At 46.0% G+C, this 15,009-nt stretch overlaps 1 protein-coding gene and 1 long non-coding RNA gene across 3 annotated transcripts in view; one reads left to right on the top strand and one right to left on the bottom strand.

Annotated features, from left to right (window-relative positions):
- Positions 1–1,340: 1,340 nt before the first annotated feature.
- On the bottom strand, positions 1,341–6,109 carry LOC119846360. 2 transcript variants are annotated; one of them, XR_005289855.2, is made up of 3 exons: positions 5,969–6,109; positions 5,600–5,858; positions 1,341–3,303 (listed from the first exon to the last, which is right to left on the bottom strand). It is a non-coding gene; the product is annotated as an uncharacterized LOC119846360 (long non-coding RNA). The 2 variants fall into 2 exon arrangements; XR_005289853.2 differs by lacking the exon at positions 1,341–3,303 and having other exon boundaries at positions 4,616–5,858.
- TMCC2 (transmembrane and coiled-coil domain family 2) overlaps positions 3,140–15,009 on the top strand; it is an 82,299-nt gene continuing 70,429 nt past the window's right edge. Inside the window, 2 exon segments of the mRNA XM_038379917.2 lie at positions 3,140–3,310; positions 3,647–3,880. Coding sequence (XP_038235845.2) covers positions 3,689–3,880 — 192 coding nt within the window. The 5' untranslated portion in view covers positions 3,140–3,310; positions 3,647–3,688.

The following is a 15,009-nucleotide window of genomic DNA, read 5'->3' as shown; positions in this document are numbered from 1 at the left end:
GTGCTGAAATAACATACATCAGTCAGAAACAGAAGATAAGAAAAATGCTGCAGAGAAGATGAGAAGCTTTCATACCTATCATGATCCATTTTCATCTGAGCTTTTCCTCTTGATAAAACAGGACATCTGTGAGCTACCCAAACCATTTTATTTCATTGGGGTAAATCAAATTACCTGTAAGCATCAAATAAGATATTGCTAGACGGCCATGTTCTGAGGCTCTTAATTATTTTTTAGCTACTGAAGTCATTTTTAGCCATTGTACAGGAGTTATGACTGAATAAAGGCTGAGCAAAATATGACTAAGGACTTCAGGGTTTGGCCCATTGGTTATAACATCTTCATTTACCAATTGATACACGGAATCAGTACTATTACTGAATGTGACCAGGACTAACACTGAATAGCTTCTTTCATCCAAAGATCTTTTAAGTGTTCGACAAACACAAGGCCTCCTCCTGCATTAGGGTTACCAACTATGATATGCAAAAAACTCGGCACTCACCCCTTACCCAAGGAGGCAAGCTTGCCCCAACCACAAGGCAACTCTGCAATTCACCCCTCCCCGCTTCAACAGCCTCTTATTATAGTATCTAGAGAGAGAACACATACAGATAAGATTGAATAACAATTTTCTTATTTAAACTACAGAAATGGGAACATTGCTGCATCTTTAGCTGGACGCAGAGACTCTTAACATTTGATATCCCAGTGTATTTAATGCAAATCTTTAGACCCACATTAAAAAAAAAACCTGGCAAATTAAATAATTTTTCTGGCCACTGGCAAATCCATAAAAAAAAACAAAACCAGCCAGGCCGGTCAAATACCGGCCAGGTGGTAATCCTATCCTGCATATTTTGTGCATCCAAACTCCTGTTGACTTCACCCCAATGAGTGACATCTCTCTTTTACATAGAGGCTAAGTGACTTGTCCAAGATCACATAGCAAGTAATTGGTAGAGAAAGTACAGACCTTTTGAAACCACAACCTGGGCTCTAGACCAGGGTGGGCAAACTTTTTGGCCCGAGGGCCACAATGGGGAATAGAAATTGTACGGTGGGCCATGAAAGCTCACAAAATTGGGGGTGGAGTGCAAGAGGGGGTAAGGGTTCTGGTTAGGAGTGCAGACTCTGGGAATGAGAGGTTTGGGGTGCAGGAGGGTGCTCCGAGCTGGGATTGAGGGGTCTGAAGAATGGGAGGGGATCAGGGCTGGGGCAGGAAGTTGGGGTGTGGGGAGAGGCTCAGGGTTGCAGGTTCTGAGCGGTGCTTACCTCAAGCATCTCCGGAAGCAGTGGCATGTCCCTTCTCTGGCTCCTACGCATAGGTGTGGCCAGGTGGCTCTGCATGCTGCTTCATCTGCAGGCACCATACCTGCAGCTCCCATTGGAGCACCAGAGGGGGCCATTGGAGCATGTAGGAGCTGGAGTGGGGCCATGCCACAGCTTCTGGGAGCCACGTGGTGCAGTCCCCGACCCTGCGCCTTGGTTGGAGCACCGGAGCGGGGCCACACCATGTGGTGAGGCCCCGACCCAGTGACCTGGCCAGAGCGGGGCCCAGCAGCGTGGTCCGGTCCCTGACCCAGCTCCCCAACAGGAGCTGTAGGCCGGCTTAAAACGGCTCGTGGGCTGTAGTTTGCCCACCCATGCTCTAGACACTACACCTTGCTCCTGAGTCATTAGATCAATAAGAGGTTGTCATAGGAACATAGGATTTGTCAGACTGGCTCAGACCAATGATCCATCTAGTACATTACCCTGTCTCTCACAGTGGTCAGTGCCAGATGTTTCAGAGGAAAATGTAAGAACCCTGCCATTGGCAGATGTGGGACATACTTTTCCCATATAGGTCTTATGCTGTTCTTCAATAGGTAGAGATTGGCTTCAACCCAGAATAATTTATGATTAAATATGGTTATAGGTACATACATTCTGATGAGTTACCAGCTAGTGTATGTTTGGTGCTTCTCTGTCCTCGATCACTCTCCCTTTCTGTTCATCCCTTCTTCACTCATCCCACTTTCTCTCTAGGACATCCCTAGTTAAATGAATTCACATTCAGACAACCAGTGGTAATAACACTCAGTAAAATATTTGTAACAAAATACAAAATATTGTATTTGTGAGCAGTTCAAGGTCCCCCACCCCCAAAAATTTCTTTCAAGGTTAAACATCGGCCCATCTTGGCCGTAAAATTTTGCTTTATTCACAGAGTTGTGTGTTAAAAAGAGGCCTCACTTTCCACAGAAAACAAACCAGTCATTGAAGAAAAGCAAGCATGTGTGTGTGTGTGTGTGTGTGTGTGTGGGTGTGGGTGGATGGCTCTCTCCAAAAACACAATGTGAAAAGGTGCAAGTGTGTGTGATTTTGGTACAAAAAAAGGCATTTCATTTCAAAGCGAGACTAATGCCGAGTTTTGTATTTTTCAGGGTCTACGTGTGTGGTAAGATGGCAGCAAACGGGCACAAGAAATTCCACGCAAGCAAAATTAAGAATTTCAGGCATCTCTTGAAAACAACCCTAGTGCCAATCAAGGGTCGTCTTGATTTGTCCTCTGTCGATGCAAGAAAGGTAGGCGCTTGGCAAGCTCTGACTGGGCAAGGGTGAAATCTCTGTGTGGGCAGGCGTGCAGGGCCACGCACCTTAAAAGGCACCGCAAATGTCTCTTTTCAGGGAAATGAAGTTGACTAAGTTGCAACACGCCGAGGTGAACTAAATAAATAAATAAAAGGAGACGCTCTGGCCAGCAATCAGGGAGTCGCACGCTGGTGGGAGGAGTTCCCGTGGCAATGAAGAGGGGACTGGGCCAGCCCCCGCGGCCGCTGCCGAGCTTCCACCCCTCGCAGAACGAGGGCAAGGCGGGCTCCTGTCTGGGGTCCACCTGGCACTGGCTCCCCTCCCGCCTGTGCAGCAGCCGCCCGCCGGCTACGGTGCAAAGCCGCCGCCCGCTGCAGCACCAGGGCCACTGACAGCTCCGGGGGACGCGGCTGGGGAGAGGCGGAGCGCTGCCGGCCAACCGAGCGTGAAACGGGCTCCGCGACCCGCCCCCCCTCGATCCGCCAGCTCCGATTGGGCGGAGGCCGCTGTCCGTCAGGCTCCCCAGCCGGCGAGGTGGTGGGGTTAGGCTGAGCCTCCTTGCTCCTCCCGAGCCGGAGCCGCGGCAGCAGCTTTGCGGTGGGAAGCGCAGGGGGGAGAGAAGCGGCAGATGTCAAGGCGGGGCGGGCGGGGAGACGAGATGCACCCAAGGCACGAGGATCTGCAGCCATGCAAGGCTCCAGGATTTCGCATCACTCGTTTTCTCTCCTGAACAGTGAGTAACAGAATGGGGGGGGGAAGGAGATGATTAATTGCATGAAACGTGCACCCTCCCCAAGGAAAAATACAGTCACTGCGCACTGCACCCCATGCAGCTGAATTGGAGGAGAAAGTTTGGGGGGGTGGGGGGGGTCAGAGACTCTCTCCTTCCCCTCCACCCCATGCAATGAGTTTGGATAAAGGATTCTCCTCCCCAGCCCCTCTCTGTGGCCTGCCTTCCTCTCCCAGGTGAGGTGAGCTTGTCTGGGCACTGACCAAGACTCTTCTGGTTCCTTTCCCTCCCCCCGCCCCTTCCTGCTTTTCGTTTACATTTCTCTGCCATTCCTTCAAGAAGTGGAAGTGCAAAATCGCCCTCCCACCCCATCTCGTCAGCATGAAGAGGTGCACATCGGATGAGCTGCAGCAGCTGGAGGAGGACTGTGTTGGGGCTGAAGATGCCCCCAACCTGGCTGCCATGGATGCTAAACCTGGGGATTGCGCTTCTGCTCTGTCAGAGTCGGGCACTGCTGCTAATCCAAACCCTGCTCCACATCCTGTTCCCCGGAGCAAGCCTCCCGATTTAAAGGTAAGCCTCCCCAGCTGGTATTACAAAGGGACTTGGGTTTTTCCTGTGTGCAGCTGGAACCAGAGTTCCATCCAGTGGTTCTTATTGGCTTATTATTTACATGGGAACTCGACTTTCTACTTTAATAGTGATGATTGACATGACGGCAGTATTTTCTTTTAGGTCTCCCGGATTGTACCTACAGATGTGTGTGTCGGTATTTTATGCGTTTATAAGACTGTTCACCAAAACTTTGATTATTAAAAAATAAATAAATAAAAGGGGCACTTGGTATTGGGTTCAGCTTTGTGGAGATTATGTGATCTGCTGAGCAATGGTACCGGATAAAAGTCATCTGGAAGAGTTTGCCACAGTCTGGATAGTGCTTACAAGAGACAGGATGGCGCAGTGGGTAGAGCACTGGGCTAGGATTCCCGAAACCGGGAGTCTCTTCCTGGCTCTGCCACTGGTGTGCTAGGTGACCCTGGGCACATCATTTTGCTTTCTGTGCCTCTGTTTTCCCCTTCTGTAAAATGGGGAGATTGAGAGTTGCCTCATCTGTAGGTTGCAAAGTGCTTTACAGAAAAGTGCTGTATAATAAGAGCTACGTGTTATTGTTATTAGAGGATAAGTTCTTTAAACCATGGACTGGCTCTAATATGCCATTATATTAGCATAAGTGGGCCTTGGTTTTGATTGTGGGTGTTACAGGTGATGGTAAGGCTATGGTTTAATAGGACATGACGAGCAAAGGGATAAGAGTCGTGAGTTTATAAATTGATTTTTTTTTTTTAAAAAAAAGAGAAAGGACTGTCAGTGCTGAAGAAAAACAGTTATACACCAACTTCTGACCACATTTACACTGGTGTAAATTCAGAGAAACTATTGATTTAAATGAGCTTATACAATTGCATTGAGATCAGAATCTGGCTTGGTGCTGAACGTGGTCAGAAGCTGTGGCTTGAAGAAAGAGGAAATGTGGCAGGGCCTGCATTCTGCAGAAGAACTCAGCAGATCACATTAAATAAAACCCACGGCAGCAGGTTCTGCAGAGCTAAACTAGAGAACATGCATCTTGTCTGCTTTGATTCAAGTGCAGCTGCAGTTAGAACAATGACTAGGTAAAAATGCCCCCTTCTTGCTCCCCAGAGCTACTCCCTAAGGGGTCTTCAGGTCATACTTACAATAGGTTTTTACTAGCACTGCAGAGCTGGTACAGCTCTGCGAGAGAGAGCTGGGTTCAGTTTTGTCTTGCATATCACCATTGGAGCTGCTGGCTAATCAGTTCCTATTTGTCACCGGCAGTGATGCAAGAGGCAGAACGGGCACTGGTGGAGGTCCCATGTGGCGTTTCCAGCCCTGACATTTAGTCAAGTCTCCCTTTGATTTGAAACATGAGCAGTACTGATCAGTAGTCATTGAAAAGGGGGGGATAAATAGGAAACCCAACTTGCTTTATTTTTGCAGAGGCTAATATTCTGACTAACTGCACTTCAAAATCTCCATGCACTGCTGTACATTTCATTGCATCTAAAATGTGTTCTCCTCCCTAGTTAATTGGTAATGCATTCATTATTATACTACTTAACTTATAGTGCTTTTCATTGATAGGTTTCAATGTACTTTTCAAAGGTATGTGTGATTTGCTGCAAATGTGGAAACTGAGGTACAGAATGCCAGGGACTCAGTTTGGATAAATCATAGTTTCATTGGCTCCAGGAGAGCTACACTGATTTATACCTGCTGATGATGTGGCACAGAAAGTTCACACAGTGAACCATGAATGGTATGTAGGTGTCATGGCTTCCAGTTCAGTGCTTCATCCATATGTGCCAATGTCTGCCAGTTACCCAAAGGCAGATGTGAAGTGAAAGTATCCATTAGGTTGTTTACGGTTAGTTATGCTTGCTCTTTCTTGGAGTTGTGGAGCTTCTCTGTTATTGGCTCTTTTCAATGGCTTTTGGAGTTACTGTAATGACATGCACCTGTCACTGCCGCCCTATAAACAGCAATGAATGAACTGTTAAGAGCTATGTGTAGGACAGATGACCAGAGCCCACAGTGGCATGCTTTTAGAAGCATGTTCACCTGGCATGCAGCCTCACTCACCCAGAGCACTTCCAAAGTAGCTCTTGCTGGCTGATTCCTTTGATGGACACTTGGTCTTCGGCTTGCATGGCAATTGGAGCAGCTCCATGCACACCTGATCCAGCTGCTCAGCTGTTCTGATTGTGCCTGCAGTGATGTGTTCTTGCATTTTTCTGCCCAACAGCATGGAGAGAAGGAAACATAAGCGGTAGGACCAGGGAAAGAGCAGAGGTGGAAGTGGGTGGGAGGACCCCCTAAGAGAGGAAGGGGGGAAGCAGGTGAGAGAGGGAGGGATAGAGAATAGTTCCAGGAGGTAACAGAGAGAGACAGTGGGGCAAGCTGCACCACACCATCCCCTGCTAGTGTATCTCATCCTGAACTGAAGCAGCTGCTTATAAGGGCTGAGAGGGGAGATCAATCTCCATGGTTTATTTAACTGTTGGCTCCTGTACAGAGACTACCAGCTATGCTAATTATGGTGGTTTTGTGCTGTGGACTGAGACCCACCCTCCGAACAATCTCAGAGGCAACTGATCAGATAGTAACTTTCGGTCACCGGTGGCCTATGCTGGATTTGTGCTAGCAACCTGGAAGCAAAAGGGTCTTCTGTTCTTGCCAGTCCCCTTACTTCAAATGCATGGCAGATTTTCTTTTACAAGTATTAACCCTGCTCTTTTGATATGAGCAAGCTTCCCCTGACCAAAAAAAGTCCTGGCAAGAAGAAGAGCAGATGTGGGACACAACTCTGCTTAAAGATCTGTTAGGTGGTAGATATTTCTGAGCTCTGCAGCAGAGAGGCTGAATCCATACAAAATACTGCCAAAGAAAGCGTCCAGATCTTTTACTGTAAGAGACAGTAGGCTGGGTGTCTGGCGGGGGGGATGTATCATAAAGGCATTTTACCTCTTAGATCTCATTCCTGCCTTTTCCCAGGCAGTGAAGATCTGTGTATATTCTCTTTTTTCCTGTAATTGGATGAATTTGATGGCCACAGAAACCAGGGGCTGAATGTTTAAACCAGCCATGGTTTTGATCTAAAGTCATCACCACCTCAATCTTAATGGTCCCTGTGTCTCCCCTTATGTTTGGCCTTGGAAGTTAAGAGCAGCTGGGAAGCTGAAGGCTCCATCCTGAGTTCTACTCCTCTTCTTGGTCCTGATTGCAAGCCCATGGAAGTCAGTGGAAACCCTCCCATTGACTTCTGTGAGCTCTAGAACAGACCCGCTTTGTGCTGCTCTCGTGTATGAAGGGAGCAGAAAGCAGCCAGATCCCCTCTGCTCATTCCCATTCTGCTTCAGGGGAATTCTGCAGAGCCAGTGTAGACAGCTCTGGCACTACACCCCATCCTGGGGCAAGGGGAGGCCAGAGTACACTGCACTATGGCAGTCTCCAGCTGGTGGAGAGTCCTTTGGAAGCCATAGCCAGCTGGCATAGATTAGAGCAGTCTCTGAGCTGGACATAGCTGAGGATCTGGGCTTGAAGCTGATAGTGCCTAGATGGGGATCCCAGACTTTGGCACTTACCTCCCCCACCTTTGTCAGTTTATTGCCATCAGGGCATGGTGCTGTTTACCCAGACTTTCCAAGGTGGGGTGGTTGACTTTGTGGGCAGGATTTCATAGGTAAGGTCTCATTCTCTGTGGTCTGGGCTGTGGTTTTGTGTTGTCAATGTGACATGAGTTTGTAGTAGCATGGTTTAAAGACCAAATTATTCATCTTCCTAAGGCAAAGCCCTTGCTTCTGGTCACCTGGGTGCAACTCCCAATGGAATCAGTGGCAGCTCCCTGGCTGTAATGGGGGAGATCAGGATTAAAACCCTTGCAAACAGAGTCTTACCTAAAGCTCATTTGAGTCAATGGAAAGACTTACAATGGCTTCCGTGGGGCACTGGATCAAGTCTGTGGAGCCAAACCCTAAAAGCTAAACTCAGTTGGAACCTAGACTTTACCCAGGGAAAAATGCTCATTAGGGCCAAACCCTGAACTTTGTATTCAGCTTTTATTCTTGCTCTTTTATTCCTTATTTGTGTGGGTCTGTGTTTTTGGACCCCTCAAAGGAACCTGCCAAGAGTCCCCCTCAAGGTTCCCCTCCTAGAGAACCTTACAAGGCCCCTTGTTGCAGTTCCAGCCAGAGACTATCAATGCTCCTGACCCATGGGTTGCCTAGAGGGGGAGATAAGACACTTTTCCTTCCTTCCCCACAAAAGCCATCACCCCCACATATGTTGGAATTCACTCCTTTGCATCAGCCATTCAAAGGACACCATGAAGGTAAGTTAAGTCTCTGCCCCCAAGTTACCTGAATGTCCCTGCAGTCAAATGGCCTGAACAGAAGTATCTTGGTCACTGGAATGATCTGATTTATCAAATGCTGCTTAGCTCAAGGCACAGACCTTTCCAGTTTCCTCTGCCTCTTTCTTACACACACAGGGGATTGTGCTGCATGACCCTGGCTAATGTCAACCACTGTTTCAAACGTGTGGGGGTGTGAGTAGGTTCTCCCAACAATTCACACTGCTCAGAGGCAAGAGCTCCAGGCAGTTAATAATAATGACGACGACATTCTCTTTCCATACATTTCAACCAAGGATCTCAAATCACTTCACAAGCGTTAATAATTCATGCTCCCATAGCTTGGGGAGGTATGTCTGAATGAGGATCATCATTCCCATTTTACAGATAGAGACACTGAGACAGGAAGTTCCTTGCCTAAAGTCACACAGCAAGTCAGTGACAGAGCCAGGAAGAGAACCCAGGGTTCCTGACTCTCAGTTCCCTGCTATAACCAACTGACCACACACTACATCAGTTGAAGTCTTGCTCATTGGGTGTGGGGAGGCATGGAGTAGATTAAAAGGGTGGCATACGAGTTCATTTCACACATCTGGAGGCTCTGGGTTCAAATGTGAATTATATCAAATGATATGACTGTGGGTGGTCTCAGCTGAATGCAAAAGTACCTTGCCCTGTGGTGCTGCGGTCTCTGTAGGGGGAAGCCCTGTTTTCCTTTCCTTGCTCAGGATGATGTTGCATTGATGGACTAGCAATTGGAGGAAGCCTGCACTGTGCTTCTACATATCAGCCTTTCGCGTTGGTGAGCATTAACATTTCCATGCTTTCATTGTTAAAGGCCTTGCTGGGGCTTACAGGCAAAATGTATCTACGTGCCTCATTGAGGAGGAAGCCCCAGGTGAACTGAACCTTCCACAGGATCCCAGATCTCTTGGGCTCATCAACATGCTGTTGTTCCTTGATGTTCTCCTTTCATGCACCCTACCTCATACAAGATGAGATTCACCCCGTGCAGTGAGCTGTCAAAAACCTGTGCTGCTACAGTCCCACTTGAGCTTTCCAGAGGGAGCTGGGGGGATGGTGCACAGGTCTTGGGCTGCAGAGGGGAGAATTTCACACATGTGGTCAGGTTTAGAACCGTGATTCCCCTTTACACATTATGCCCCCTGTTACTGCTCACTTTGAATGTCCCTTGCAGTGCAGAAATTCACCCTTGTCCATTAAGAACATTCCATTGAAGCCAACAGTGTTCTGGATAGGTCCAGTACATTCAACAGTATAGCAGCTGCATTCAGCCACACAACCAGGGCAATTGACCTGCTTGTACCTAGGACAATGAAAATACAGGTGCATTCAGCTTAAACGCACCTATGATATTCATCAGCATCCAAGCAGTTAAGCCAGCCTTGCTTTCACCCCTCAGTAAGGAAAAGTTTGATACTTGATTTCTTTGGAGTCAGTTCAGAAAACAAATAGGTGACAGAGTGAAATGCTTGTGGGTTGAGGGGAATTGCATTCTTTATGCTACAGATCTAGCTGTTTTAATGCACAGGGCAGGAAAAGGGGAAATGGCCAAAGTCTGAATTGCTTTGAAGCCCTTTGTCAAATTTCACTCCAAGTTTGGAGTTTGAGCAGGGTCACAGCATTATTGAAAAATAATTACAGGTGCCAAAGATTCTATTTTATATAGATTCTTATACTGTGCTCATCACAGGAGTATCAGCACCTTCCAGTAATGCATTGAGCAATGTGGTTTACATCTGTCACATTCGTTATCTCATCCTCTCCCCAGGGAGAGAAGCATGCATACAGGAGTGCCTTGTTTTGGATAATATATGTGTATATACCTATTGCTCTGTATTACTGTTTAAGTCACTGCCATCTTTTTATTTTCCATATGAATGTGGTGCTGGTAAAAGGGAGCAGACTGCTGAGTGCTGGCACCAGGCTTTCCAAGGGATAGGCATGGCATAGGCAGCAGCAATAGCTAATCAAATTTCCATGTGGAAAAATTTCCATTGTGTCCAATTGGTCAGCAACATTTTGGAAGAGATCAGTGGTTCTGTTGGGGTTACCCATCCTCCAACTGAAACCTGCAGGAGGTTAGTGGGGACCAATTGAGCCCCTAGGAGAAGCTCAGAGACCATTTAAAATATTTAATGGGGCCTGTCCTATTTTCCACTAGAGTTGCTAGCTATTCCTAGATTGGCCTGGCCGCCGACCTCTCAGGGTTAGGGGGGAGTTAGTTGTCCATGCACACACAATCTGAAATTGTCTTAAAGAGCCAAGTCCTCTATTTGGGATGATATTTGCCCCTGTGAGAGCACCAGCACTGGAGTCTACTGTATATACAATTTGAGTCCCAACTAAGACAGGAGAGCAGCAGGGCTTAGTGGATAGATCACAGGGCTGGGAGTCAGGAAACCTGAATTGTGTTCCCAGCTCTGCCAAAGATATGATGTTGGAACCTGGGCAAGTCCCTTCTTTGTGCCTCAGTTTCCCTCACCTGTGTCCTTCTGTTTAGCTCTTTGGAAAAGAAGGAGTCTTTCACTATGTGTCTGTATAGTGCCTAGCACCCTGGGGGGCCCAGTCTTGATTGGAGCCTCTAGGTGATATTATTAATTGTATTAAAGAAATAAAGTGGGACTTGCATGGTATATGAAGGCTGTGCTTTGAGCCACTGCAGCAGATCTTGATTGAAAGATTTCGGTATACAACGGAATACACAACCATGAGGTTCAGATAGTGACTGATAAGATATCTGAACTTCTAGCAGTCCCTTAGTATTTACAAAATTCCTCCCGTTTCTTCATTTGTGTTTGATAAAATGAATTGTTAAAATGTTATCAATGTGTAAATAGTTAACAGGAGAATAGGGAGAAGTTTTTAATCCAGAACCATTTTCAAACAAGGTGAAAAACCTTTGATTTAACCCTGGCAAAGCTAGTAACAGTTCAGGCCCAATTCTCCTTTTGTACACACGCTGGTGTAAACCACGAGCAACTCCTGTGAAGTCAATAGAATCAAACAAGTGTAAGTGAGAGAAGAATCAGGGCCTTTGTACTGAAAAAAGCCCAAGGCATAATTGGTAGATCTTCGAAGCCTAAGAGATCTGTCATGGAGATTTGTACATTAGTCACTTTTTGAAACAGTGGGTTTTTTTAAACCAAAATTTGGGATGATGCAATCACCGGGATGACATTTTTTAAGGACAAGTTTTAGGCCAAAAACGATTTTTTATTCTTAGAACCTACTGAAAAAACTATAGGTCAGGAGTGAAATCCTGCCGCCTTGAAATCAATGGCAAAACTCCCATTGACTTCAATGGTCGAGGATTTCACTCCAGATCTTTACCTGATGTAAACTGATTCAATGGAGTTAAACCTTTATAGCTATGCCAGTGTACATCAGTGGAAGAGATGGGCCTTGTGTATCCAGTGGAAACATTGATATAACCTGAACTCCTAGATGCTGTCAAAGTTGTTTTTCTTTTATTCTCTCCCTCCTTCCTCACCAAAGCCTCCTTTTATTTTCTTTGTTACTTTCAAAGCATGCAGACTGGTCATTTCTTTTCCCAGGGAGCTTCTAAAGGGCAAACAAAGCTTCTATCCTGATGGTAAAAATCTGTGGGTTTATGGTTATTATCTAATGCTGTCTCTGTTTCCATAGAAACTCTAAATAGAATAAACTTTAGATCACGATTTCCTGAAGTAGAGACAGCACAGCGGATTTGTTACATTTTTCTCAGGTAGAACCTAGGGGATATAATCTGCATGATGGCTGGATAATGAGAGGATTAAAGTTTTTGTGCTATGGTGTAATTATAGTGGCTAGTGCTGTAGTTCTCTCTAGTTATCACCCTGATTCTTGTAAATATCAGAAGCAGAACCATTATGGACTTAGACTCTGGTTTATAAAAACAGTTTTGGTTTTTTTGCAGGGGGGTGGGGGGGGGGTTGGCCAGCCATGAAATATTGCAGTCACCTGCAAGTTCCTGTAGAATTTGTATTGCAAACACAGCTGCCTTTTCAGAATTCGGTGGCTTTGCTAAAAGCAGCTCTTGGTTCTGAGCCCACATCACATCACCTTTTCAGGCAGGAGAAAATGTGCATGTAGGTGAAAGTGACACATCAGTCGTGGGGCAAAATTCTGGCCTCACTGAAGTAACTAGTAAGACTCTCATTGCCTCCATAGGGCAAGGATTTCAATCCTGCACTCTGAACTGCTCAGACTAACCTCAAAGCAGAGGCCACACAGGTAGTGGCACAGCAGGCTTCCCTCATGTAGTCCTGCAAACAAGTCTCAGGCCTGAATTGATATAGAGACGCTGCCCTGAGGGGCGAGAGGATAATCTAGCTATCATTCAGCCCCCAGCCAATGAGAATGGTGGGTTGCGAGATGGGATCATCTGACCTACCGGTAGCTGGACTGAAACCCATCAAGCTTGTTTGACAGAGGTCACTGAGCAGCCATCCAATGGCAGCAACAGTCAGTCACTAGCTGGTTATGAATTGGTGATGTGGAGGTTGAAGGCAATCTCACTTAAACAGGTAGAAATCTGGGCATTACATTGACTCCATTGGAGTCACTGACTTTTTACTGGTGTAACCAGGGAGTTTTCTACACCTGAAAATTAGTCCAGAATAAGGTAGGATGTGGATTTGGAAGTGGATTCCAAATCCACTTTTATTTGGAATAAGGCGCTCTTGTTCCACAATAAGAGCATCCACACATGCAGTTAATTGGTAATAGCTATTCTGGAATAGCTCCCCTTGTAGACAAGCTTCAAGATCAGAATCTGTCCTGCTATATCCCATTATATAGTTCTTTTCTGTAGCTATTGCGAATATCCAAGCAATGCATGACCAAACTGATATATCATGCAGAAAGGCACCATCTTGTTTTTTTTTTTTTTTTTTTTTTATAATTCACACATAGTGGCCACCCAGCTAATGTCAGAAACTGAGCACCTGTTTAAATACCTGTAGTCTCTAGGCACAAATAAATGGGTGCCCCATATGAGAAGAATGTCTTGGAACAATCTTGTGCACAGTGCGAGGAGCCTTTTGCAGTCTCCAGGTTGCTGCTCGCCTCTTCCACCTGGACCACAAGCTGCAGTTTAATCCTACGAGGCATAGACAATTGCAGTCTGCGTTTCCAGAAGAAGTGGAAGAGCACATTGGCAAAACTCCAGCCGTTTAATTTCTGGAGCATGTTGATCAGGACAGGTGGTGTGTTGTCATGCATTGGCAGTAAAGTTTAAAAAACCTACTAGTAATCATAGTTTTTCTAGCTAAAGAAAAGGTTGGGTTTTTTATTTTTATATTCTTTTCCTTTATGTTGCAATCATACAGTGAAGATTTCAGGGATTGCATGAACTTTTCAGAGAAAATTGTTAGCTGAGCTTACTTATTTTGGGCCAATTCCTGCAGTCCTTCTCTTGTTTTCACTCAGTCCCTTACCTGGGGAAAATTCCCATTGGCTTTTACTGGAGTTTGTTAAGCAAGAAGTAAAAAAATAAAAGCCAGATGCTCTTATTCATAGTGGGTAACACTTTACTCCAAGTATTCCCATTGACTTCAGTGGAGCTACTCACAGCTTAAGGTCCTGTTCAAAGGGGGCAAATCCTCAACTGGTATAAACTGTCATAGCTCCATTGACTTCAGTGGGCCTAGGCTAGCTTACACCAGTGGAGTATCTGCCCTGAAATGAATAAAGGTATCACAAATAAGCACCTCCGGGGTAGCTGGTTGCCTTAGAAGATTAGGGTTTTGCCTGAGGAAGGCCTGCAGAAGTGGATCTGTAATTTAGAACATATCATGCCTTGCAATGGGCATGGACAAATGGTAGCGGAGTTTCCTTCTGCAAGCTTAGCCATGGTATGACAAGATTCTGCCTGAAAAGTGGGTTTACCAGCTGGGCTCCAGGAGGGGTGAATTAAACCCCAATCCCACAGTCCTGGTATTGCATCCCTGTGCCTACACAGATGATCTTTGATTTCACCAGCACTCTGTAGGGACATAGGGGGTCTCCTGTGCAGAGCTGATAGCAGGATCAGGCCTTTACTTCGTAACCCTTCCAAAGGTGAAGTTTTTCTACAGAACAGGTGTGTTTGATCATCAGAAATTAGGAAGAACAGCCTCATTCTTTTTCCCAGGGCTTGTGCTAAGAGTAAGAATCCTTACAGGGCTGTGAGAAATTTTCACATTGACTCTAAGATTTAGCTTTTAAAAAAAAAAAAATCTGTAGCTGTATATCCCAAACTCTTCTTTCCTCACCATGGAGAAGATTCTCTTCTCCACTTCTTGGCTAAAATACAGCCAAGTGGTCAAACTTTCCTCACTGCAATATCTATGAAACACCCTTGAAATCAGTGAGATTGCATAGGTGAAACTGGAGAATTAATACCTGAAGTCTTTGGATAGGGCATTTAACAAGATTGCTTCTTACTGAGTAGTCCCTCATAGTCAGAATTCCCTTTTCGTCAGCCTCCCTCTCCAGGGCCCCTTACAGACCTCCCTACAACCTTTCTTACAAGTCCTACAAGCCTCTATTTGGGGCTGGTTTAGTGACCATAAACAGTTGAAAACATTTCCACCAATAAAGTCCAACACTGAAAACCAAAGGATCACACTTACCTCTGGCTCTACACTGAGCTCTCCTGTCATGGCCTGTTCTTCACATGGTCACAGCTCATCACTGTCGCTCCCTGGAACTTGGCTTTAGCAATCTCTTCTTGCCAGCATCTCCCTTATTCTGCTGGAGAAGGCAG

The sequence above is a fragment of the Dermochelys coriacea genome, chromosome 21, assembly GCF_009764565.3.
Source record: "Dermochelys coriacea isolate rDerCor1 chromosome 21, rDerCor1.pri.v4, whole genome shotgun sequence".
Lineage (NCBI taxonomy): Eukaryota > Metazoa > Chordata > Testudines > Dermochelyidae > Dermochelys > Dermochelys coriacea.
The sequence above is the reverse complement of the archived record's forward strand: the minus strand, read 5'-3'. Positions and strand labels throughout refer to the sequence as shown.